Source organism: Oncorhynchus kisutch, linkage group LG13, assembly GCF_002021735.2.
Source record: "Oncorhynchus kisutch isolate 150728-3 linkage group LG13, Okis_V2, whole genome shotgun sequence".
NCBI classification, from domain to species: domain Eukaryota; kingdom Metazoa; phylum Chordata; class Actinopteri; order Salmoniformes; family Salmonidae; genus Oncorhynchus; species Oncorhynchus kisutch.
Window position 1 is genome coordinate 44,584,205 of NC_034186.2, and position 25,016 is coordinate 44,609,220.

Here is a 25,016-nt window from a genome sequence, read left to right on the forward strand (position 1 = left end):
TCACAAACACACAATAAAGATACATTATGATATCAGCCTAAATGTTAGGAGCATATGTATACTCAGCCTACATATTTATAGCCTTCTACAAAAAAAACAAGAAAAGGAAACATTATTTTTTGAGACCTGCTGGGGCAAGAGTGCCCAAGGGTGCCCAAGGGTGCCCAAGCGATCTATCCAATGTGTCTCTCTTTGGAGAAGTAATTTATCCCGATCTCCTATACCCTTCACTAATCAACGCCCAAATTAACGTAGGGCACATAGTTTGTGATTGTGGCAATTGAAATGCTGGCAACAGGTGATTTTTCATTGTGGTTACGAATGGAGGCATCATGCAAACAAATCCTTGTCTTAAGTTCACGTTTGGCCTTACCCACATAATAAAAGTTACAGCAACACTTAAGGAGATGTACAACATATTTGTGTTACAAGTTATTTTTTACCACCAACCTCTGATCATGGCATTACAGTGAACACTGTTGTGACAAGGGAAATTGCCATCAGGAATGTGAGAAATGAACCTTTAAATTACTACCACAAAGATGGCCACCGGTCAACCCATCTGAATGTCCACATAAATAGGACGTTCTATTCTATTATCTATATTTCTATGATTTCAATAGGTTTCCCATTGAAGATCGATAGTATAATTTAAAACAACTGATATATTCCCATTCAAGTCCACATTCGCTGATGTGTGGATCTCCAACCATCTTTGTGCTACCAGTTGAAAGTTGAAAATGTTATTTTATTCCATTTTAGTACATTTATCAGCCAAAACATGGCACGCATGGTTCACCCACCCCGTATTCAAGAGCATGCTGTGTCTCAACCAATGGCGGGCACAACACAAACATCTCAGATGATGCAACATAGGGTCTAAGCTACGACATATGCTAAAATGAATAATAAAAACAGAGTTCAGACATTTTTAGATACGTTTTTATAAAATAGTTTGACAACCCTGTTTGTAAGCTTTTAAATGATATCAAACTCAAATGTTTATCTTATCCAGAGATGAAGACACACACATATTACATCTGCACTCGTGCTTCTACATCTGCATTGCTTGCTGTTTGGGGTTTTAGGCTGTTTTTTTTGTATAGCACTTTGTGACATCTGCTGATGTAAAAAGGGCTTTATAAATACATTTGATTGATTGAAAAATTCATGTGATTAATACTATATCTCATGGTAGGGTGGAGTATGCAAAATGAGTCAACTTTGAGCACCTACTTTCTGACCACTTCTACCATGGGCAAATATATATAGAACGTTTTATTGAAATCAAAAGTTGTACGGTCAAAATGTGATTGAAATCAAATGGAATGACCCTATATCTAATATCGTTGACGTGTTGTAAACCACAAGGCCTAAGACTATTTCTAAATAATTATCTAAATTACGAATATGCTCGAATGGCTATGGGTATTCACATCCTATATTTTATTTAAGAGAAATATATAATAATATAATACAAATATTATAATATATTTCACATTATTATTATTATTTTCTTTAAAATTTCAATCCTAGACCCTCAACCTCACAGCATGTGCTATCATGCTTATCCAATTCATAGGTATAGGCCTATATTGTTAAATGTATTTATTTTTACAAATCAAATGCATCATTTGTTTAGGTGATTCATGTTAATATGGATGGACGTCTTTAGGCCTATAATTTTCTCGAACAGGCTTAGTTCACATAGGCCTTATAATTGTAGTCTATTTTTGCAACACATGATAATTCTTACTTTTAAACTGACCTAATACGAGACAGATGCATAGGTGCATGCCTTAACAACATACGATATACGCTGTAATTTCTGAAAAATAAGCATATAGGCTTTCCAATTCCCTGACCTACACAAACAATTTGACGGAAATAAAAAATACAATTATAACAACTGTCAGGTTAGGCTTACAAACTCAAATAAAATACATTGAATACTTCAATAATGTGCTTCCTTTGAAAATAAAACGAACAACTAAAAGTCACACATTGAGCTAACAACATCGATGTTGTCACATAAATTAGATTACTTATTATATTGCCCGTGTGTGCGTGCGTGTGCACTGTCTTTTAAAGAATAATTATGAAATCATCGACAGTTGTTCTATTTCCTTTTTATAGTTTCTTAGTAAAAAATTATTAAACAAATCACAATGTGAACCAGAGCTACCATACATTTCAATGAAATCCCCCTCCAACATGTTCCCTTATTTGTCTTTGTCATATAAAATAAATGTTCCCTTAATCCTAATCGATTTCTAACTGAAGTTTGCAGTACCCTACAAGTGCCTGTAGTCCTAAATAACCTAAAGCCATATGGGTTGTAGTGATATTTGCTCATAATTTACTTGGCACCTGTCCATGATCTGCTGTTTCGTCAATAGCACATCAGTTTTCTCTCCCCGTAAAACGACTCTCCTCGATCAATATCTTCATATCCTCCCATTGGCCAACTGACAGTGCCTTCATTGGCGCAGAGACGCAATGACTCGAATACTGCCGACTCAGTGGATGCATCAGATGTCAGTCAAAGGGAAGACGCATGTTTTGGATGCTGAGAATTGATACTTCAGAAAAGTGTTAAAAGTTTATGGAAGCAGAAAGGATGCTGTTGGTTAAGACGTGCTTTTCTTCGCATTTGGCCGACGATGTTGATGTACACCGAGTCCGACCATAGGCTATACATATTCTCCCCCTTTTGACGGTTCATTAGTCGGATAAGGTAGGTGTCGTCAAGAGAATGAAGATCATTCACTTCTTGTCAGTGTATATTCTTGCATTTATCATCCCCAAAGATTCCATGTTATTTTACAATTCGGAAAACAATGCCAAACGTTTAGGAGATGGTTTGATGTGTCTTCAAATCTTTTAAAGAGGAAATTTGATTTTCTGTCCCGAACACAGGTAAATGTGAACACAGAAAATACACACTGGGAACAACGAAATTCCGATGCAGAAATCCTCAGCACTCTTCGGGATGGTCAGTCACTGCCAAACCCCATCGTTTTCAGACTTCACGGGACTGACTCTCTCCATGTACAGCAGTAAATCGGACATCTGCGCCAGACGCATCGGGAACGACGGTTTTGGAGCCCAGAGTCATATGCAATGTCCGAGTCCAAAGCGGCATGCCGCGCCAGAAGAGCGCTATGGATCTCAAGAGAAAGGCCTTTTGACAGCCAAATCTCCCCGCGCCTGCTTCTCTCTCTCCCCCGAACAAGGTAAAGGCCTAACCTTTGATTCAACGCGCTCATCTGTATCGCATAATGTATTTTATCAGTAAAATCTAGGTGTTTAAAGCAACAGTTTTTTTGGGGTGGTGAAACGTGCGGTCTAAATCTAAATTGTATCATGCGAATATTGGGGAAATTTTAACACAATGACTAACATTTGTAGCTTCTAATTTGCACTTTTTATGCTAACAGGGATTCTATTTGTTATAAGTGTATCAAATAATATCTTATTATTGTCATTCCTTCCAGCCCTTATTGTCATTCCTTCCAGCCCATCCATCTGGTTACTCTGAAATTGTGCCAGAGTTTCTGGTTGGCCACATATGGAGTCTTTATAAGTGCAATGCTCTTCCTCTTTGATCCACTGTATATTTAGTTGACAGATCTGTGTTTGCAGTTGTGGATTCTACTGTTGATAACAACCTCATTAATTAAGTGCAGAGGTCACTGATGTATAGTCTTGCCAATTTCATGAAGAGCACCACAATCAAAGTCATCTCAGCCACACAGCGCAGCCCTGTGAAGGGATTGAAGTGATACATGTGAAGGGACAGCCCGAGAATGGAGCACTTTGACTTCTCCTCTATGGATCATCAACAGATGTGACTGCACTCACTTTAGGGAACAGTGCTTAATTTAACAAGTTCTGTATGAGGACAGATTGAGGTGGACAGATGCGGACATCTCTGGAGTATATGAGCGGATACCATTTCATTGAGCTGTTATAGATAACATACTGTCATTGGATAGGTACGAACTAGCTTCAATAGACACATTTAATAGAACATTATTTATGTAGCCCATTAGCACATGTTTATTTTAAGAAATACATTTTAAGCGTAAATGTAATAGTAGATATTTTAAGATTAAATGTCATTTGTTTGGTGAATTACCTAAAATAGTTTGAATTTTAAGCATCATTGAGATTAATAAACATTCCTCAAGGCTTTTCTATAATCTAATTTGTAACCTCCTCACTCAGGTTTATTAACAAACATTAAATTGTTTAAATAATTATTGGATATTTTGTACTGGGATGAATGCAGGTAGTGCTTCATGATGTAGCGGTATTATGTGGCAAGTATCTTGTCTGGGACTTAAATACTTGTGTTAGCACCTATGTCTAACCCCTAAAACGTTAGCTCAGTGGGCTAACATGTTGATGGTGAGTTGTGCAGACGGTCTGGGTTTGATACCCTGCCGTTAGTTACACACGCATACCGTCTGCTTCAAATCTATGTCAAACATACAGTATTATTTTGTATTTTCTTTCTGGCATGCTTTGAAGATAAAATTATCTTTTTTATCCTTTTCATCATTCAGAAATATAGAATTTGTTGAACTGAAAAATTCAGTTGTTTTGTTTGATATTCTAATTTTTTTCAATCATAAATCATTTTTGACTGTGAATCATGCACAGGCCTTGAGTGCAGTGACTAGTCTTCAGACCCTTTCATACCCTTGTCTTGAAACAACGGTCAGATACATACAGTCAGGTCCAAAATGATTGGCGCCTTTGATAAAGATGAGGGGAAAAAGACTGTATAAAATAAGTAATACAAATACTGAGCTATATCTAATATTGAATGCTGAATTTAAAAATATATATATTTTCTACTTATGCATCCTTATTTCAACACCAAACTCACCACTGGTGTACGTTGCTAAAGAGCTCTATTTTCATATCATCAGACTATAACACCAGTTTCAATCCAAGTGCCAGTGCCGTTTAGCAAACTCCAGTTTTTTACATTTGTTGGATGACATGAAAATAGAACTCTTTGCTGATGAAATAAGGATGCATAAGCAGAAAAGAATCCCATACCTACTGTAAAATAAAACATGAATAACAATGTTAAGTGAGAAGTAGGCATTAGTCAGAGGCCAAAAAAGAAAGGAAAAACGAGCACTGCAATGCCTACCCCACCCATGCTCTACCAAGGTTTTCCAGCACTACAGTAGCAATGTTGATATATTGTACTTCAAACAATGTGTATGCAGGTTGCTTAGGATTCAAGCCATGTTGCCTAGTGTTTGGAGTAACGTTAGCTAATGTTAACGTTAGATGAGCAATGCCCATTACGTGTATTATACATTAGCAGTGTGGCAGTTTCCCAAAGTTTGGTGTTGACTATGATCTTTACTTAGCTAGCTAGCTAGCTAGCTGTGCTTTTTTGGAAGAATGTGGGAGATATTTTCAACATTGAGTTGTCCCGGTGCATCGCAATCTGTCCATACAGCTAATGTTACAGTCTTGTTGGCTTTTAGCTAACTAGCTAATGTTACTGGCTAATGTTAGTAGGTTAGCTAACTGGCAATAGCGGCTAAGGACATTCGCTATCTTGTTTGTGCTTATGTGGTTGTGTTCTGATTACACGCAAGTTTCAAGGCCAACAGTTTACACAGATAACTTCAACCACGTGAAACACCTTCCATAGTAAAGTATAGCTAGCTTCCTTTGCTTGTAGCTTGCCACTCATCCAACTGGTGTTAGCGAGCTACTAGCGCTGTTTCTGTGCAACCCAAGGGCTTTGGCCTGATTTTAGAACTGAAAAGATGTTAGCATTGTCAGAAGTTCTACAAAAAGGTAGCACATCATTGGTTCTTAATGGGCAGAAATCAAAACAGTTGCCCCTACAAACATATTCAGTCCGAAAGGTGGCAAGTCTAATGGTCACTTTATGGATGGTGTAGTCTCGTACTTACTGATGCCTAGATATTCAGCTAGGTCAGGGCAAGAAATTGTTTGTTTTTTTCCTAATGCCAATGACCCAATTCGGTATGTGGTTCTTGGTAACGGCCAGATGGCTCATGGCGAGAGGCTGGGAGTGTGTTGTGTACCTCCAATCAAGTTGATTTGCTAATTTTCTACAACATTGGTGTCATATTGGCTTAGATATGACAGTAGGGAGATTGGAATTTAACATTGAGCTTCAACCAATGCATACAGTATACTATTTTAATATGGTGGTGGATCTTGGATGTTATGGGGCTATTTTGCTTCCACTGGTCATGGGGCCCTTGTCAAGGTCAATGGCATCATGAACTTTACCCAGTACCAGGACGTCCTAGCCAAAGACCTGGTAGCCTCTGCCAAGAGGCCAAACATTGGCCGCAAGTGGATCTTCCAGTAAGACAATAACCCCAAGCACACATCAAAATCCACAAAAAAAGGTTAATTGACCACAAAATCAACAGTTTGCAATGGTAATCTCAGTCTCCGGACTTGAACCCCATTGAAAACCTGTGGTTTGATTTGAAGAGGGCCGTCCATAAGCGCAGACGAAGGATATCAAGGATCTGGAAAGATTCTGTATGGAGGAATGGTCTAACAAAATCTTTATCTGAGCAATTGTATTCGTATAATATATTATTATTGTCACAAAACATTTCATACAATATGGCTTAGTATTTGTATGACTTTTTGCTCATCTTTATCAAGGGTGCCCATAATTGTATATAGACAGACACCATTGTATACCTACCCCGGATTATGTGGGGGGAAAGCCTGGTCTACTTCATGTGTGAAATCCTAGGCTACTTTACATCCTGTTGAGAAGATATGAAATTATGTTGTTGTTGTGCAGCAGAGAGAGGGCAGATTTAATTACTCCCTCATCCTAAATTATGATGATACAAAACCCACTTTTATATTAGCAGGTCATCCTTTAACAAAAAGAGGCTCAAAGGATTTGATTATTGTTTTTCCTGGCCAAACACAAACCATATGTCTCTCTGAATGTGTCTCAGCATTTATGTGGACTGACTCCTCTGAGCTGAGCACCGTTGTGCCCTCACCATCGTCCCAGACCAACATGAATCATGACATTGTCTTTACGATGCTTTTGTACTGGATTTGTTGTTGAATGTGGGAATGTGGGAATTCAAGATATGTTGTGGATGAAGTTATGGTCTGTGTGGATGAATATTCAGGAGATACAGTTATAGTCCTTTTTTCATTTTCTTGAAAGACATTTAGATGATTATTCAGTGTTGTGCATTTAGAAATATTTATGAAAGGTAAACATGCCCACATATACATTTTTTTTGCTTGCTTCAGCTGTCCAAAGGTATTTTTATAGCAGACAAAAATATGTTCCTAAGCAATAACAGCGATTGAGTTCTTTGTTTGGGGTAAAGGTTTGTGGAATAGTTTCACATATTTGTTTTAGTCTTAGCAGAGTTCAGCCTCTTTCTTAGGGTAGTGCCTCAGCCCTAATCCCTATGCTCACATTGTGGTGTGTTTTACAGTACTGAATCTATAGACAGTACATGTAAATGATCTATAGGGCTCATCAGGCTTTAGTATCGTGCTTCATTTCAGCCTAATCTTATTTCATTCGCCTGTCTCTGGATGAGACTATAGGAATGTTGGACCATTATTTTAGATTTATACCATAGATAGCCTGGACTCAACAGATGATGAACCTCTCTCTGTGCGGAGGGGAGACAATGGTTTTAGAGTAAAGAGCATACATTTATCAAACATTTATTCAGAGAAAGTGAACTTTTCTGCCCTGCCTTTATTGTATGTCTTTTATACAAGAAATGAAACGTTACATGTCATGATAGAAGAATATGGCAAATTTCTTTCCAGACAAAGGGCTTCATCAGAAGAGTTGTAGAGACAACAATGCGAACCATGCGAAACCATCAGAAATGTCCATGCCTTAATCTCGTGTCGAAGCCTTAATTGTTTTATGATGATCATACCATGGATCATTTAGCTATTTGATTTAGAATTTTAGGACAAATGATTTGATGAAACAATGAATTTGGACTTAATGTTATTAGCCCATAGAAACACGTTGAATAACAGATTCATACATGTAAAAACAGATCATCAAATGTAAGTATGTTTTGAAGTGTCTGTCCTATGTTTGAGAGATATAAGAAAGAGTCGCATGCGAAGGATTTACTTCAGACACCGGACAAGGCCCAAATCCCCGTCATTCGCATGAAGAAGAGAGAGAGGTATAGGGGACATAGGTTGGGGTGCCTTGTAAGGATCCTGACGGCGAGGGGGAAATCTGCCTCTACCATCCGTCCTATTAGCCAATGTGCAATCATTGGATAATAAAGTGGATGAGTTCCGATCAAGACTCTCCTACCAACCGGACATTAAAAACTGTAATATCTTATGTTTCACCGAGTCGTGGCTGAATGATGACATGTATAGCATACAGTTGGCTGGGTTTTCAGTCCATCAGCAAGATAGAACAGCTGCGTCCGGTAAAACAAGGGGTGGTGGTCTGTGTCTATTTGACAATAACAGCTTGTGCACGAAATTTAATATTAAGGAAGTCTTGAGGTTTTGCTCGCCTGAGGTAGAGTATAAGCTGTAAACCACACTATTTACCAAGAGAGTTTTCATCTATAGTTTTTCGTAGCTGTCTATTTACCTCCACAAGCTGATGCTGGCATTAAGACCGCACTCAACAAGCTGTATAAGGCCATAAACAAACTAGAAAATGCTCATCCAGAGGTGGCACTCCTAGTGGCCGGGGACTTTAATGCAGGGAAACTTACATCCATTTGACCTCATTTATACCAGCATGTTACATGTGCAACCAGAGGAAAACAAACTCTAGACCACCTTTATTCCACACACAGAGACGTGTACAAAGCTCTCTCTCGCCGTTCATTTCGCAAATCTGACCATAATACTATCCTGATTCCTGCTTACAAGAAAAAACTAAAGCAGGAAGTACCAGTGACTCGCCCAATACAGAAGTGGTCAGATGACGCAGATGCTAAACTACAGGACTGTTTTGCTAGCACAGACTGGAATATGTTCCGGGATTCTTCCGATGGCATTGAGGAGTACATCACATCAGTCACTGACTTCATCAATAAGTGCATCGATGATGTCGTCAAAACAATGACCGTATGTACATACCCCAACCAGAAACCATGGAATACAGGCTACATCTGCACTGAGCTAAAGCTGCCGCTTTCAAGGAGCGGGACTCTAACCCGGATGCTTATAAGACATCCCGTAATGCCCTCCGATGAACCATCAAACAGGCAAAGCGTCAATACAGGTCTAGCATTGAATCCGACTACACCGGCTCTGACGCTCGTCAGATGTGGCAGGGCTTGTAAACTATTACGAACTACAAAGTGAAGCACAGCCACGTCTGTAGCCATGAAGTGCTTTGAAAGGCTGGTCATGGCTCACATCAACACCATTATCCCAGAAACCCTAGACCCACTCCAATTTTGCATACTGCCCCAACAGATCCACACATGACGCAATCTCCATTGCACTCCCCACCTGGACAAAAGGAACACCTACGTGAGAATGCTATTCATTGACTACAGCTCAGCGTTTAACACCATAGAGCCCTCAAAGATCATCACTAAGTTAAGGACCCTGGGACTAAACACCTCCCTCTGCTACTGGATTCTGGACTTCCTGACGGGCTGCCCCCAGGTGGTAAGGGTAGGTAACAACACATCTGCCACGCTGATCCTCAACACGGGGGCCCCACAGGGGTGTGTACGCCGTACCCTCCTGTACTCCTTGTTCATCCATGACTGCATGGCCAAGCACGACTCAACACCATCATTAAGTTTGCCGACGACACAACAGTGGTAGGCCTGATCACCGACAACGATGAGATATCCTATAGGGAGGAGGTCAGAGCCCTTTATTTGGCATGGGTCCTCAGATCCTCAAAAAGTTATACAACTGCACCATTGAGAGCATCCTGACTGTTTGCATCACCGTCTGGTATGGCAATTGCTCGGCCTCCGACCGCAAGGCACTACAGAGGGTACTGCGTACCGCCCAGTACATTACTGGGGCCAAGCCACCTGTCAACCAGGATCTCTATACTCGGCGGTGTCAGAGAAGACCCTAAAAATTGCCAAAGACTCCAGCCACCCTAGTCATAGAATGTTCTCTCTGCTACTGCATGGCAACCGGTACCGGAACGCCAAGTCTAGGCCCAAAAGGCTTCTTAACAGCTTCTACCCCAAAGCCATAAGACTCCTGAAAAGCTAATCAGATGGCTACCCTGATTTTTACACTGCTGCTACTCTCTGTTTATTATATATGCATAGTCAATTTACCTCTACCTGCATGTACGTATTGCCACAATTACAACTAACCTGTGCCCCCGCACATTGACTCTGTACCGGTACCCTCTGTATATTGCCTCTTTACTGTTATTTTATTGTTGCTCTTTAATTATTTGTGATTTTGCTATTTTCTTCTTTTTAATTAATTAATTTTTTTACTTCAGTTTATTTTAGTAAATACTTTCTTAACACTTATTTTTCTTAACTGCATTGTTGGTTAAGGGCTTGTAAGTAAGCATTTCACTGTAAGGTCTACAGTACACGTGGTATATTCGGCAGATGTAACTAGTACATTTTGATTTGATTTGATCTGCACTGAAATGTCTGAACTTGCAAACTCATGGGATGGCTAAAAAGAAGTTTGGCTACAATATGCTGTCCTAACATTGAAAGATGTTACCGAGGTGACATTGTCCACTGAACCCCCTTTCGTCCTCAAAAAGTCAGTTCATCTTACCAAAAACAATAAACCTGTAGCTAATATTGACAAGTCTTCATTACATAATTATACATCTAGGTAAGATTATTTGTAGTGGTAGAATCAATATTTCTGCTTGCTGGCTGAACCAATCTCAAATCAATCAATATGAATTGAAAGGCAGGGATGCTAACAACGTCAGTTCATACACTTAATCCTGAATACTCCCTCTAGCTAGCTAGCTAACTTGTAGTGAAGTTCTAGCTAATGCACAAATTAGTTTTCGTGATATCTGTTCTGCCGTGATTAGTGCGCTGAGTTCTACAGCACAGCTGACTCTTCATTGCGACGTTATCGTGTTGGCCAAATGTTACAAAGTAGTGAGGGACAGTGCCAGCTGTCAGAGTCAGATACATGCGGAATTCTGAGAACAGTCCCATAACTTTGGTGCCGTACAACTTCATCAATAAACTGGCAAACTAGCTAACGTATGGCCATTCAAACCAGTTACCACAAGGCTGCTAGTTGGAGTACATTTGCTCAGTTAATTGAGCATAATTTGCCATAGTAGCCAGTGCGTAATAGCTACTGAGAGCGGAGTGATTTTCAGTAGTAGTGCACTATTTAGGGACTAGGCTGAGATTTGGGACAAAACCATAGAATCTCCGGCAACATTGGCCAAGCCGGGAGAAACTTTAATAAGGTATCAAATAAATAAAAAAATACAAGCTTAAAAAACATGATCGCGAGGAGGCCATTTGTCTATGCTAGATAATATTGTATTTGCTGGTGGGCACTGATATGTATAGTGCAGTAGCCTCAAGGTAGGCTACACTGCAGATTAACTGCTGTTTCCTTTGTTAAGGGTATTGCCACGGACTGAGCACACTACCGTAACTGAAGCAATACCTGGCCTGCTTCCCTGAAAATCCTATAGAAGGTTCTGTAGACAGTACATCAGGATTCCATAGACCAACAAAGTATACAGATCTCATGCAAATCGTTCTTCTCCCTGCGACTATAATATCTGTTTCAATTTGAACATTTAACATCACTATTTGATTACAATTCATTTTCCAAAGGTTTACAACAACTAGGGTTGGACTTTAAGGGACCTAGTTATTGAAACAAAACCGGTAACTGGAGTTTGGGGATTAGAATGAAGATTGTGCTGCACAAAAAGAAGATAATATATTCCTCTCATTTCACTTCAAACATTTCTTATGGCATAACAACACACTTTTCTTTGAATATCCCCAATCCCACTTAGCGGTTCTGATGAAAGAAGGCCTTTAGTCTAAGCCATATTTGTTATTATCTCTGGCTGCTGGGCCGGTCCATTCTGCTAGTGCGGAGGAAGGAGTCACTATTGATTCAAACCCGTTCAGCTCTGGCTCTATCTCACTGACTCTCACTCTGGGTCTCCCCTCGAGAGCCCATATGGATAATTCCATATGGAACACATCAGGAATTCAACACACCAATCATATCTCAGTGTCTCTGACTAAATCCCCATTATGTGACAGTTCGGGTCCGAGCGGTGTCCGAGCGGTAATCTAATTGGCATAATAATTGTAGAAAATCCCCATCAATTTTTTTTTTTTTTTTTAAAGCTAGAGATGTCTTGTTTTCTGCATGGGGCTGCGTCTCAAGCCACCACATTCACTGATATCAGCCTTCTGCGGTGGAAGGTGGAAGGTGGCAGAACTAGAGCGGTGTTTGTCAGACCAGGAGACATCCCGAAAATCGGTCTTCTCACAAAAACGTCTTTAACATCTGAAAGGTTTCCTTTTTGCTCTGCGACCCCCACAATTGATGTCTGTAGCATCTGAGTGGTTTTGGCTACAATATAATAGCTGAGACTCTCACAAGCACTGTGTTTTTCGTTTTCCTCTGTCCCCCAAACGTGTCACGGACTGGTCTGAAGGTAACCAGGTACCGGGCAAAAAAAAATTATGGAAGTGAATAGGAAATTTCCATGCCAAAGGTATACGTTGTCGAGGTCGAGGAAGGATGTGAAAGAAACATCCGCAGTGACAAATTTTACAACATGAAGTCACAATCACAACACAATCAGAACGATCCGGAACTATTTTACGCTGGGAAGATTTTTTACATGACATGCGGCATTGTCTCAAGTCAGATGGCGTCACTCATACGCAATGCTCGTCCCGCAACAGATCGGTTTTGTAAGACGTGGAACTCATCTAAAAAACTCTAGATTTTTCCCATTCGCCTAACACTAGTTCCTAATTCGGACTAGAGCCTCATGGGCCCTGGTCAAAAGTAGTGCACTATATAGGGAATAGGGTGCCGTTTGGGATGCAGATTATGAGCTTATTTGAGGAAAATGTTTTAATTAGAGCAGAGTGCTGGAATCCTACGCTTTCTCAGATAAATGCACCGGTCTGTCTGTTGATTCAGCTCGTGAAAAGATGAGTAATCGACTTTGGAGTGTGAGGCAGCTATAACATTACACACACACACACACACACACACACACACACACACACACACACACACACACACACACACACACACACACACACACACACACACACACACACACACACACACACACACACACACACACACACACCACAACTCTTCATGAAGTGGCATTGGCACCCATGTTGAATTCCCCATAACTGACTTAGTTACCTGTGTTTTCCTTAGCAGACGTTTGTGGCCCTCTGATTGAGGAGTGATAATCTGAGTGTTTATGGGAAACAGTCAAACATTATTCCCCATGCTTTTAGTTGCTACTGTGTCATAGAACATTGCTGCTGTTCTTTACCATCTTGTTTCCATCTTCTGTTCTCTGTGCTGGACTCCAATGTAAGATGCTTGCATACAAACACCAAGGTTGCTTCTCAAATGGCACCCTATTCCCTATATAGTGCACTTTTTCAAAATATTTGCAATAGGTGCTTTGGTCAAAAGAAGTGCACTGTAAAGGGAATAGGTGCCAGTTGGAACGCAACCCAAGTGTTGTTGTGCACACACACACTTATCCCCCCACCCACACACAAACACCACTGACTCCTTTTGCCAGGAGTCCCAACGTCAGCCCACGTCTCTCACAGTGTGTGAGTCACATGACCTCAGCCATGAGGCATGGGTAAATGGGATGGTGCTTCCTCGGACGTTGGGACGGAGGTGTGTAATGTTTGCAGTATGTTCCATTGATTCATAAAGCCAGGGTTGATGATGGCTCTGTTGCGGTATTCCAGTAAAAACCTGAAGTCAGACCTGAAAAAAGGAGAGGAGGGAATGTTCACGGTTTGGATGAAAGCACTTCCTTAGTCATCAGAGAGAGAGAGAGAGAGAGAGGGGGGGGGAAGAGATAATAGAGAGAGAGAGAGAGAGAATATACTAGAGAGATAGACACACACAGAGAGAGAGAGAGGGAAGAGATAATAGAGAGAGAGGGAAGCGATAATAGAGAGAGGGAAGATATAATAGAGAGGCACAGAGCGAGAGAGAGAGGGAAGAGATAAGAGAGAGGCACACACACAGAGAGAGAGAGAGAGAGAGAGGGAAGAGATAATAGAGAGAGGGAAGAGATAAGAGAGAGAGAGGGAAGAGATAATAGAGAGAGAAACACACAGAGAGAGAGAGAGGGAAGATATATAGAGAGAGAGACACAGAGAGAGAGGGAAGAGAAAATAGAGAGACAGAGAGAGAGAGGGAAGAGATAATAGAGAGAGACACACACAGAGAGAGAGAGGGAAGAGATAATAGAGAGAGAGAGAGGGAAGAGAAAATAGAGAGATAGCGTACGAGAGAGACAGAGACAGACAGAGAGTGAGAGAGAGAAGACAGAGAGAGAGAGGAAGAGCACCCTGACTTTGGCAGTAGAGTGGGTTGAATCTCTTCAGTCACACAAAGGTATCCCAGGAATACTCATTGCGTTTTGTGGAAATAAGAGCTGATCGGAGATGGAACTAGCGTTGCATCAGCTTTGCTGAGGTTGTTTTAAAGACCTTGCGATGTTTATTGGTGTGAGGTTATGTAGTGACAGAGCATTTCCTCTTGAGTGTCCTCTGAAAAAGCAACTGTGACACAACCATCGGGGAAACACACCTACGCAAGAATGTGCGCGCACAAACACACGTATGTGAGCGAGCACACACACACACGCACACACCGTGCGCACACAAATGGACAAACACACATGCACCAACTCACACCATCAGATACGACTTGGGGGGGTAATACGGTTTTGTGCTGAAGATGTAGTGTGAAACACTTTTTACTGCATCGTTTCCTTCTCAAATGGCAGCAGTTCTCTCACCAAGAAGGTTTTTCCACTTGTTTCGCTGTTCTGTGAGTAAACTAGTACAGTATGTATTGTCTCTTGGTGAATCCTCTCCTCAAAGTGATTACATTAGTGTGGTATGACTGGCATGTCACACTAACCAAAGGCATCCTGACTTTCCAGAGCCAGAGCACTCTGCCAATGTAGCCCCAGCAGTCATTCTGCAAAAATCTGATCTGCTTTGAATGAGTGTCGAAATCTCTTCGGAATACCAGAGGAATTGCGCGTTGGACCTTGGTTTAATCGAAGGAAAAAACAGCACTGGCTCAGATATGTCATCATAACATGTATTTTTAGCATGAACTTTGCCTTGAGAATCACTCATAAAGTTTCATCCACACGTTCCTCCTTTTTTTGGGGGGGGTCTTGATATGGCGGATTAAATTCCTCCGTGTGAAATGGATCTGATTGTTTTGCCTGAACTCTTTCACTGACTCTTAGCTGAGATGATTCTCTCTCTCTCTCTCCATCTCCTCTCTCTTTCTCCCTCTGTGCCAGGGGAGGCATTATATGCCTTTCGCTAACCACACGTCCGTAGAGCCTGTATTACTCATGCATTTTCAGACGACAGCGACTGCGTCTCCCAGACCTTTCCGTGTATGACTTTAGCGCACGGGTGGTTTTTTGATTTACATCTCGGCTGTGGCACTTGCTGTTCTTGGCTCACCTCTGCCTTGCTTCATCAAAGAGGGGAGAGAGAAGAAAAATAATTTGCTCGGCTCTGGACGGCAGTTCGATAGGCTGTGCTAGCAGAGGCCCAAGGAAGATGGATGGGTCCAAAGGCCGACGGAGATGTGGTCATCAGGGCCTTGTTTCACTTGACCCTTGGCCTCCTCCTCCCCGGGGCCAGGCTGCTTTTTTTTTTTTTTAAGTACAGCGCTGAGTTGGTGGGTCAGCTTGGTTCTCTCCTATTGAAGATGTGGCTAAGTGCTCCTCTTGTGCTCCAGAATATGCCTTATATCTAAGCTGGTATTTACCTGTAGTTACTGGTATGAGCAAGTTTTACAACAAGCAAATGTAGCTTTTGAGGCCAAACCTTATTGCAGCAGCAACTCGCTCTCCCTTCCAATGTACAGTACAATAACAGTGCACAGTCTCTTGTGGATAGTGTCTGAAACCAACGGCCCTAGCTTTTACAAGGCTGGGCATGTCACCGACTAATCACCAAGCCAATCAGCCATTGGCTTCATCTGAGTGGTCAAAAACAGAACGGGCAAACATGATGCTTGCAGAGCTGTTTTATGCCTTCATTAGCGAAGGGGAGAAATCAGCCAAAAGGCTCAGTTTTATCCTCTCTGTTGTTCACTGTGCGTCTGTGCCAGGAAGCTGCCATGGGGCAGTGCCCACTGAGCGGACGACGCGATTGGCTGGCTCGGCCCCAGAGGACTATGAAAGACATTATAAAGTCTAATAGTGCAGTTTATATATTTTATTACTGCTCGTTAATAAAAGCCCAGCGTTCTGGAAGAATTAGTTATTCTCTAGTCCTGGGTAATCCAATCCAGCCTTGCTGCAATATTAAATGACACTCCCAAGCTTTCCCCTGCCTGGACTAATAACCGCACATGAGCAAGCACTGAATTAAGTTTGTTTAGAGAAAAAACACTTTGCTTCTTTCGCAATGCTCGTGAACGATGTGGGCTGTCGTCCATCATAAACCGAAGAAAGACAAATTGTATTACTGTCCCTCGCTACATTTGACTTGTACGTTCAGAAAAGTGCTGTGTGTTAAGTGTTTTTCAAGATACAGATGTGTCTATATCATCTCGTAATATTTAGGAAAATGTGAAACGTAATGAATGATTGCGTCATAGAGTAAGACAAAATAGCCTACGTTTTAATTCTGTACATTGCTTGCCTGCTTTACAGTATTGTGCAGTTATGAGGCATTCGTCTCTGTTTTGTCCGCCTGTCAACATGTGTTTGGGGCAAAGGTTTTGGATTACTTTGTTGTTCTCTCCAATTTAAGAACAGGGTTCACTTTGACAACTTGTTTGACACCACACCAAGGCTACAACGTTGTCCGTGCCAAAGCGCCAATCCAACCGATGAGGCTGTGTAAAGACAACAGGCCCTATTCAATCAAAACGGGTTACAGGTCTCAGAGGAAAACTAAAACAACATTCTGGTCCAAGAGAGCATGTTTGAATTAACGTGCTGCCCAGTTTCTTTTCGCTTCTTACAGTGAAGATTGCATTTGAATTCGTGAAATAAATAAAACAATCTCGCATTGCTTGCAGTCTCGCAATGTGGATACTGTTTTTGACTTCGACCAGTTTTACTCGATGAGAGTCCAATGGCAAGACCTCAGACACATAACATACTCACACAACATACTTAAAGATGGAATATTGAAAATTGTATTAATTCAGGCAGATGCACAAATATCTTCTCTCTCTTACACACACACACACACACACACACACACACACACACACACACACACACACACACACACACACACACACACACACACACACACACACACACACACACACACAGAGAACACTTAACATACAGCCAGCAACTTTGAGGTATACAGGTGTCTCTCAGTGCCTCTCATTTAGTCCTCACTGTAATACACTAATCATATCCCAGACATACTAGTAGACCATATGCCGGGAGGAAGTGGAGTAGTACTGGGACGTGGGGTGACGGTGGTTCCCTCTCCAGGTTAATCCACCAGCATGGTTGAACTGGGACTAGGAACCGACTGAGAGCCCAGCCCAGCACATGGGTTGTGTCCCAAATTGTACCCCGTTCCCTATATGGTGCACTACGTAGGGAATGGGGGGCCATTTGAGACATGGCCTGGGATGTTAATAAAGTTCGTAGGCTCCGTGCCAGTGCTGTGATTACCCAGTACGCTTTGGGTTATTTACACAGACTTCAATTAGATTTGAAATGAGAGGCCGCTGTTGGGATGGTTAATATTGTAGGGGAGAGATGCCACAATTTGATAAGGACATGCAATTTCCCACGATGGGCTTCTTCTGCCTTTTCTCCCGCCTTAATGCTGTAGATTGTCTTCGCTCTCCTACCTGTCTGGGACCTAGAGGAAGAGACTGGCTTCATCCCAAATGGCACCCTCTATTGTACTCTACGTTTGACCAGAGCCCTGTGGGTAGTGCACTAAATAGGGAATAGGGTGCCATTTGGGACGGACTCTTAGAGACTCTCTTCATATCCCTATGTATACTTCTAACTTATTTTCTGTCTTATTTTTTGTCTGCATTTTGCCAACATCCAGCTCCCAGAATAACTAACCTAGTGATATAGAGCGGCAGGTAGCCTAGCGGTTAGCGCGTTGGGCCAGGAACCAAAAGGTCGCTGGTTCGTGCTGACGAGTTGAAAACTGTGTCCTTGAGCAAGGCATGTAACCCTAATTTTCTCCAGGGGTGCCGCACTACTATGGCTGACCCTGTAAAACAAAACATGTCACTGCACCTATCCAGGGAATGTGACAATAAAACAAAAAAACTCTATCCACTTTAAATAAGAAGATTATGTTTCTGAAGTTTGTCAGATGTTATTTCAATCTTAGTGTTAGTGTTCTGTGGACTTCTGACCAAACTCATTTGAGATCATGACTTAGGTCTTTTTTTTTTTTTGCGTTTACACTGATGTTCCTGACTGCTCTCCCAGAGATGTTTGCCTGATCTCGCCCTCTGGAGCTGGATACCACATCTCACAGATGAGCTGCTGTCTCGTTCCAGAAGTTTCCACTGGAATAGGAGAGGCATCATCGCATCACTCATCTGTTTGACTCATTCTATTTACTCTGTCTTTAGTAAGAGCTCTAGGGCTTGCCCGATGTTGTTTTTCTATGTCGTCAATTTCTGTCTGACACAAGCCGACCTGCCCCGGCCAATGGAAAGTGTTTGGTAAGATTAATTGAAATTGTAATTGAAACAACTTCTTAATATCAAAGATGAACCTCCTATGATAAACCCCATTGAAATCCATGATTACTCTCCTAGTCAGTCTCCTTGTAAATGTGCATTGGGGGAAGTTGCGTCACCCATAGTTTGCACCACCACCTCTTCGCTTACATGTTAAACCTTTCCCCCCCCCCCAAGGCTCAGCAGTCCGTTTATATAAAAAGCTACTTAATGCAAACATCATGTTAGACACTTAGGATCTCTTAGGGGGTTATACTGTTGGCAGTTACAGGAGCGAGCTGGGTTTAACAAGTACGGAGCAGAGCTGAAGTCGGGTGCACAGTGGGGGGAACCGGAGACAGACAGATACATGAACACCGAATGTGACTGGAGTGGTATGTGCGTGCGATACTTAGTGTGTATACGTGTATGTGCACCCGTGTGTACACAACACTATATGTGCTTCTGATTGGTAAGAAGTAGAAGAAAAACATATCTGACTGAGCCGAGCTTTGAAACAGAGCTTAATCCCACGCGGGGGGGGCTCATTGGGGCTGCAGCCAACATGGAAAAGCAAAACAATCTCACTCTAGTAAGAACCAGGTCATTAGAGTGTCCTAGCTGGCCTGACGTTTATGGCCTTTCCCCCAGCTCTGCGCTGTACTCAGCATTTACGACAGAGCCACGGCCCATCGAGAGAAACTATGCCATATAACTGATTTGCTGGCATTCTCAGGATCGACATAGAATGGACACGTAGGCTCACACAGCTCCCATTTTAAGGTACACGCAACAGGAAACAATCCTTGTATATCACTTGGAGTTTTTGACAAGACTATTTGGGAGAAACGTCTGGCCTTGGCCCCAGTATGGGCTCGAGGCTGAGTCATAGGATTGGGGAAGGGGAGCTGGGTAGTTTTTTGTTGTTGTTGTTGTTTTTTTCAATCTGTTTATTTAACTTCTGCCCTTAAAAACTCAGCATGCAGCATATGTTGACTAATACGGATCAAAAGCCATATCAGCCTCTTTGAGCTTGCATCGACAGTGATCTAATAGGGTCGCGTTTTAAATTGATAGAAGTTAGGCAGCGCTGAGCCTCTGACGAGCCAGGTGCTGAGCAGTTGGCTCCGAGCAGGGCAGCGGCGGCCAATTGGAAAATGCTTTGCAGAATTTATCTGCACCCTTTTCCCTTGACAAATTATTGTATTATTCCCGCACAGTTGGTTTTCATTTAGTCTTTTGGCTATTGGCTAATGATTAGGTTAAGAGCATGTGGGCCATTCCCCTGGTTGAACAGCTCATATATACCCTAACTGGGGCTAGTCAAATCTGACAGAAACATTCAGTCTAACCAAAACATGCAATGTTACCGACGTAAATGGCTTGCATTCTGAAGACCAAACAGAAGACTACTCCTGTAAACAAAAGTCAATCATAACAGCGTTTATCAATCACAACTACAGTACAACACCCACAATCCACCATGCCCTCTATGGCATGACATTGACATTTGACTGTCAAACTAGGCGACCAGACCTGAAGACCTAGCCTCCTGTAAAGGTCATCCCCCACTGTGACTACATGCCCTTAATTACATTACAGACCTGTGCCTCATGTATACACAGGGCAGACGGCCTGTGTAACTGCCTAACTGGCCTGCCACAGATGGGAAGAAAAGATAGGGTCTAGAAGTTACTCACCCCCGCCGCCTTCCCTTGTCTGCATGCCTGCCTGCTGCACTCTCCCTGACCTGGGACTCACTACACCGGGCCTAGGCCACTAATATTTTACAAATGCTAGGAGTCTCCACGCCCGGGCCCTCTCTGAGATGGCTTAGTCAAAACAGTTGTGAGCGCTTGGCGCTCCTGAACGAGTGTATGCATAGCTGCTTGAGACCGGGCCTAATTCAAACAGTGGCTAACTAACAAATACCTGCTGCTTTGCTCCACAGCGTCACACAGCCAGGCTCATTGGGAACGATCCATTGAGTTTGACAGTGTGTTTGTTGTTCCGTGGGGGTAACACATAGGCCTACTGTGTCGCAGTGGGTTCAGAGATGGTTGGAGAGTTGATGCCTAGGATTGAGACATCGAAGGTGCGTAGTTCGATATATATAGCCCTGGCTCAAGAGGATTTGAATGTTTTGCATTTTGAAACAACTATGATGATTCGGAAATACTAAATGTGGATCTAAGTGTTGACTATGTCTTGAGATGACTGCTACAACTCATGACAACTCTAATGCCAGCCCTCAACCGTGTGGCTAACATTTCCCTTAACTGATATAGATAGAATCAGTGGATTACATGGCAGCTTGCCTGACACTCGACATTGAACGAAACTCCACATGCACTGTAATCCCAAAGTCAATGGATCGCCTAATTTTCTCGAGAGATTACATGACAGCGACTTCCTACGACAATCTACAATATAATTAAGGCAAACTTTTTATCAGAAGATGTGGGTTTAGAATTAGATGATAAAAGACATAAATAGATAAAAGTCTCGTCTAAGGTTTCATTGTTGCCTCTCTCGGTCTCTTGAAGAAAAGCCCCTTATGGTTTCCTAGATGGACATGTTTCACATTCCACATGTGTGGTTGGCAGCGTTCTACTCATCTTTCATCTTTAAGAGGACTCGTATTCTATGTCTTTTCATACGCTCTCTTTGTTTACATGGGGTTAGCCACATCTTCAGAATACTCAGTGTCCTAATCATCTCCATACAGTTTAGGCTCCTCCAGCAACCTGGTCTTAAAGCATTTCGTATTATTCTGTACGTAAATCCAAGAAACACTATTTAGTATTATATGTTACGTTTTGTATGGTATGGAATCATTTCGGGAAGTCCATCACCCATTTCGTATGATATGTTTTAATTACAATTTGTATTATGTGTTACGAATTTGCAAAAGGTACAATATGTTGCAAATTTGCAAAATGTAGGATATGTTACGAATTCTCTAGGTGGCTAATGTTAGGGCTAAGCTTAGGGTTACGTTTAGGAGTTTGGTTAAAGGATTAAGGTTAGGGTCAGGAGAAGGGTTAGCTAAACCGGTTAAGGTTAGGGTTAGGTGAAGGGTTAGCTAAAGGGGTTAGGGTTAGATGAAGTGTTAGTTAAGTAGTCACAGAGTAGCTAAAAATAAGTAAGTAGTTGAAAAGTTGCTATTAGCTAAAATGCTAAAGTTGTCTGTGATGAGATTCGAACTCGTGACCAATCACTCTACTTTCGTTTTTGCCTTAAGTAACTAACTGTCTTATGTAATCATACCAAACATAACATATCATGGACTGGATGGAGTGTAAATGGAGTGTCTTTGATTTACGTACAGAATAATATGAAAATGGTCTGACACCAGGTTGCCTCTCCAGGCACAAACAGAGTAGAGAGCTGTTTTAGGAGATTTGTGACGCCAATGCACAACACTTTGAATAAAGCATAACTATTTACACTTGAAGTTGATTGCCTCTATAGAATTGAGAGAATATTCAAATTACATTTGGAGTATAGCTCTATTAAAGTGGGCATAAGCATTACAAGTGAAACAGGCTGTTTTGTGCATTTAAAAAAAAAAGTTCCTTCAATTGGTTTTGGAAGAAATCTGATGAGGCGAAGAGTGGAATTATTAAAGTCTTTAGAGTTTGTTTTATTTATCAAATTCATCTGTCATGTTTTTTTGTTCTTTGTTATTTTGATGCACATAGTGATATCTGATTACAAATCATTCATATGGTGTATTGGTTTCCAACTAAACTACAAGCATGTGTCTCTTTATGTGTAAATGTTTCAGAGGTTTGGGTATACTTTATTCCGGGAACAATAAATCTTTTGTGATTTTTAGAATAACAATCATTATTGTTTTCTGCATTTTGCTTTGGGCTCCAGCTAGCAACAAGCTGGGACTATAAACTAAACGGGACAATGAACTATGTATTTAATAAGTGCATATTTTGAAAGCAGGTTAGCCTAGCCAGAGCCATATCCCTGTATAGCAAAGTGGTCTGGAGAAGGGTGTAATCAAAGAAACGTTTGGTGTTTACCCTGAAAACCGCAATTTGAGTGAAAAGTCAACTCTTGTTAGCCATGTTGTAGATAGCATTAGCAGTTGATCTAAATGCCCATTTAGCGACGCAGACCTCATTTTACATGTACAGTCCTGTTACAGTCCTATCATTGGACATGAAGCCCTTTCTAATCTGGCCACTGTAAAGTCTTCCACAGGCCTCATGAGCTGTGGGGGCATGAAACGAGTCCAGAAAGAGAGAGAGAGAGAGAGCGAGAGAGGCAGAGCGTAAGGATATGTACACTTCTCGCTGCCAAGGTACACTGATTTAAGAGCACAAAACGAGTTGCACCGTAAACCCAGCATTTTCTCTCCATGTTTGTGTTAGGGATGATGTAACATGGCGAGAATTCATATTTCACATCAAATTTCGCTTTTAAGATAATTTTCTCTCTCATTTTTTTATGCGTAAGGAAACAAACATTTGCATTTCAAAGTTCTTCAAATAAAAATAAATGAAAATCAAACCCTTTTATGGGCTTGGAGTCTATATTGGAAAACAGTTCAGGGACGAAATGAATATTTTTTTTATAGTTCGTATAAAGTCCTTCACAATGAATGCCAGGTTATGTGAAAGACTTGACACATGGTAGAGCCTGAAGCCCTCAGAGAATCCCTCCTAATTCAGCCTTTAAACTCACGGCCCATGCAACGCCAACAACACAGATGGCTAGGACGGAGTGATTCATTAAAAAAGAAGAATGATTTCTTTATTTCTCATCATTGTCGTCTACTTATGCTGCCTTTCGCCACAAAACCAATCGCAAACCGATCCAATAGCTGTTAAAGGCCAGCATTTCCTTTGCGTTTGCTCCCACCTGCACCTGGGTAGGTGAAAGCGATGGTGAGTCCCAAACCACCCCCGCGCCCTACCAACTCGCTCGGAGGGCCCTCCATTGTCACGTGTTGTTGACGGAGACTCAGAGGGTGAGGGTAACTTTGAGAGAGTGGCGATGGGATCAATAAACCTGGGACACACTCCTGACTTAAATTATCCAATTCATGTTCCACTTTTAAATAATTGAACAAGCATGAAATTCTAATGAACAAATCCCTCCTGTCGTTTTACAAGATATAAACCTAAGTAACAGTTAAACATTTAATTTAGGAGGTATTTCATCTGTTGCGCGTGTCAGGTGTTGAAATCAGACATAAACAAATGCCCGTGACATATAATTAGGCACACTTCTCCATTCTTTAGTACGAAATTACACTAACTCAAAACATATCGCAGTGCATGTCGTGATAGCACGTCGCTCTGAAGCCTGCAGCCTTGCTGGCTCGGTCAAAGTGGCCATCTGAGAATCTAATTAGCTCATACACCCTTGATAATTTTCACTCCCTCAGCTTTGGGACACTTGTGCAAAGGGCAGAGGCACACATGAATGTGCAAATGGAGGGCCGAGGGGATAGGGGAAGGGGGTGGTTTGGGGTTCATCCCTAGGTGGCCGACAAAATGGCCGACATTCTTCTTTGCCAAATGGGAGACTTGTTGCTATGGGAGAGTCTCAATTGGGAATTAATAATCAGTCCTCTCCTCCTTGACCTGGAAACCGATAAATGGTCGAGTGGTTGGAGAGTCTCAATTCTTTAGTACTGTAGGCTCCTCGATTAGCCTCCTCTGGCTGAGGATACTCATGAGTATCCTTTTGGTGCCTGGCACGGAAGTGTTTGAAAATCCGCCACAGACCGTTGAATCAGCTGTTGTTTTCTCAAAGGAGAAAAGCATGCACACATTTAAAAATGATATGCTAATTGTCTCCTTTTATCTATAAAATGTCTTGCACAACTAGCAAAATTCGTTTTTTTTACGATTTTGCACATTTAGTTTGGGATTCCACTCCCACCCCTGTAAATGTAATTTGCCTAATGATGCACAAATAGAGGAGAGGCTCATTTCATACAAGCACATTTGTTTCCATGTTCTCTCTCCCTTCGCCGCCTCTCCTCAATTACCTTTGACTTTTTTTCAAAAGCAGGCAAGAAGAGGACGGAGGAG

The 25,016-nt window shown here is 41.7% G+C and overlaps 1 protein-coding gene across 1 annotated transcript in view; it reads left to right on the plus strand.

Annotated features, from left to right (window-relative positions):
• Positions 1-2,501: 2,501 nt before the first annotated feature.
• Positions 2,502-25,016, plus strand: part of glis1b (GLIS family zinc finger 1b) — a 117,992-nt gene continuing 95,477 nt past the window's right edge. Inside the window, exons 1-2 of the mRNA XM_031786357.1 lie at positions 2,502-2,737; positions 2,920-3,236. Of these exons, the coding sequence (XP_031642217.1) occupies positions 2,966-3,236 (271 nt within the window). The 5' untranslated portion in view covers positions 2,502-2,737; positions 2,920-2,965. The remainder of the gene's footprint in view (positions 2,738-2,919; positions 3,237-25,016) is intronic.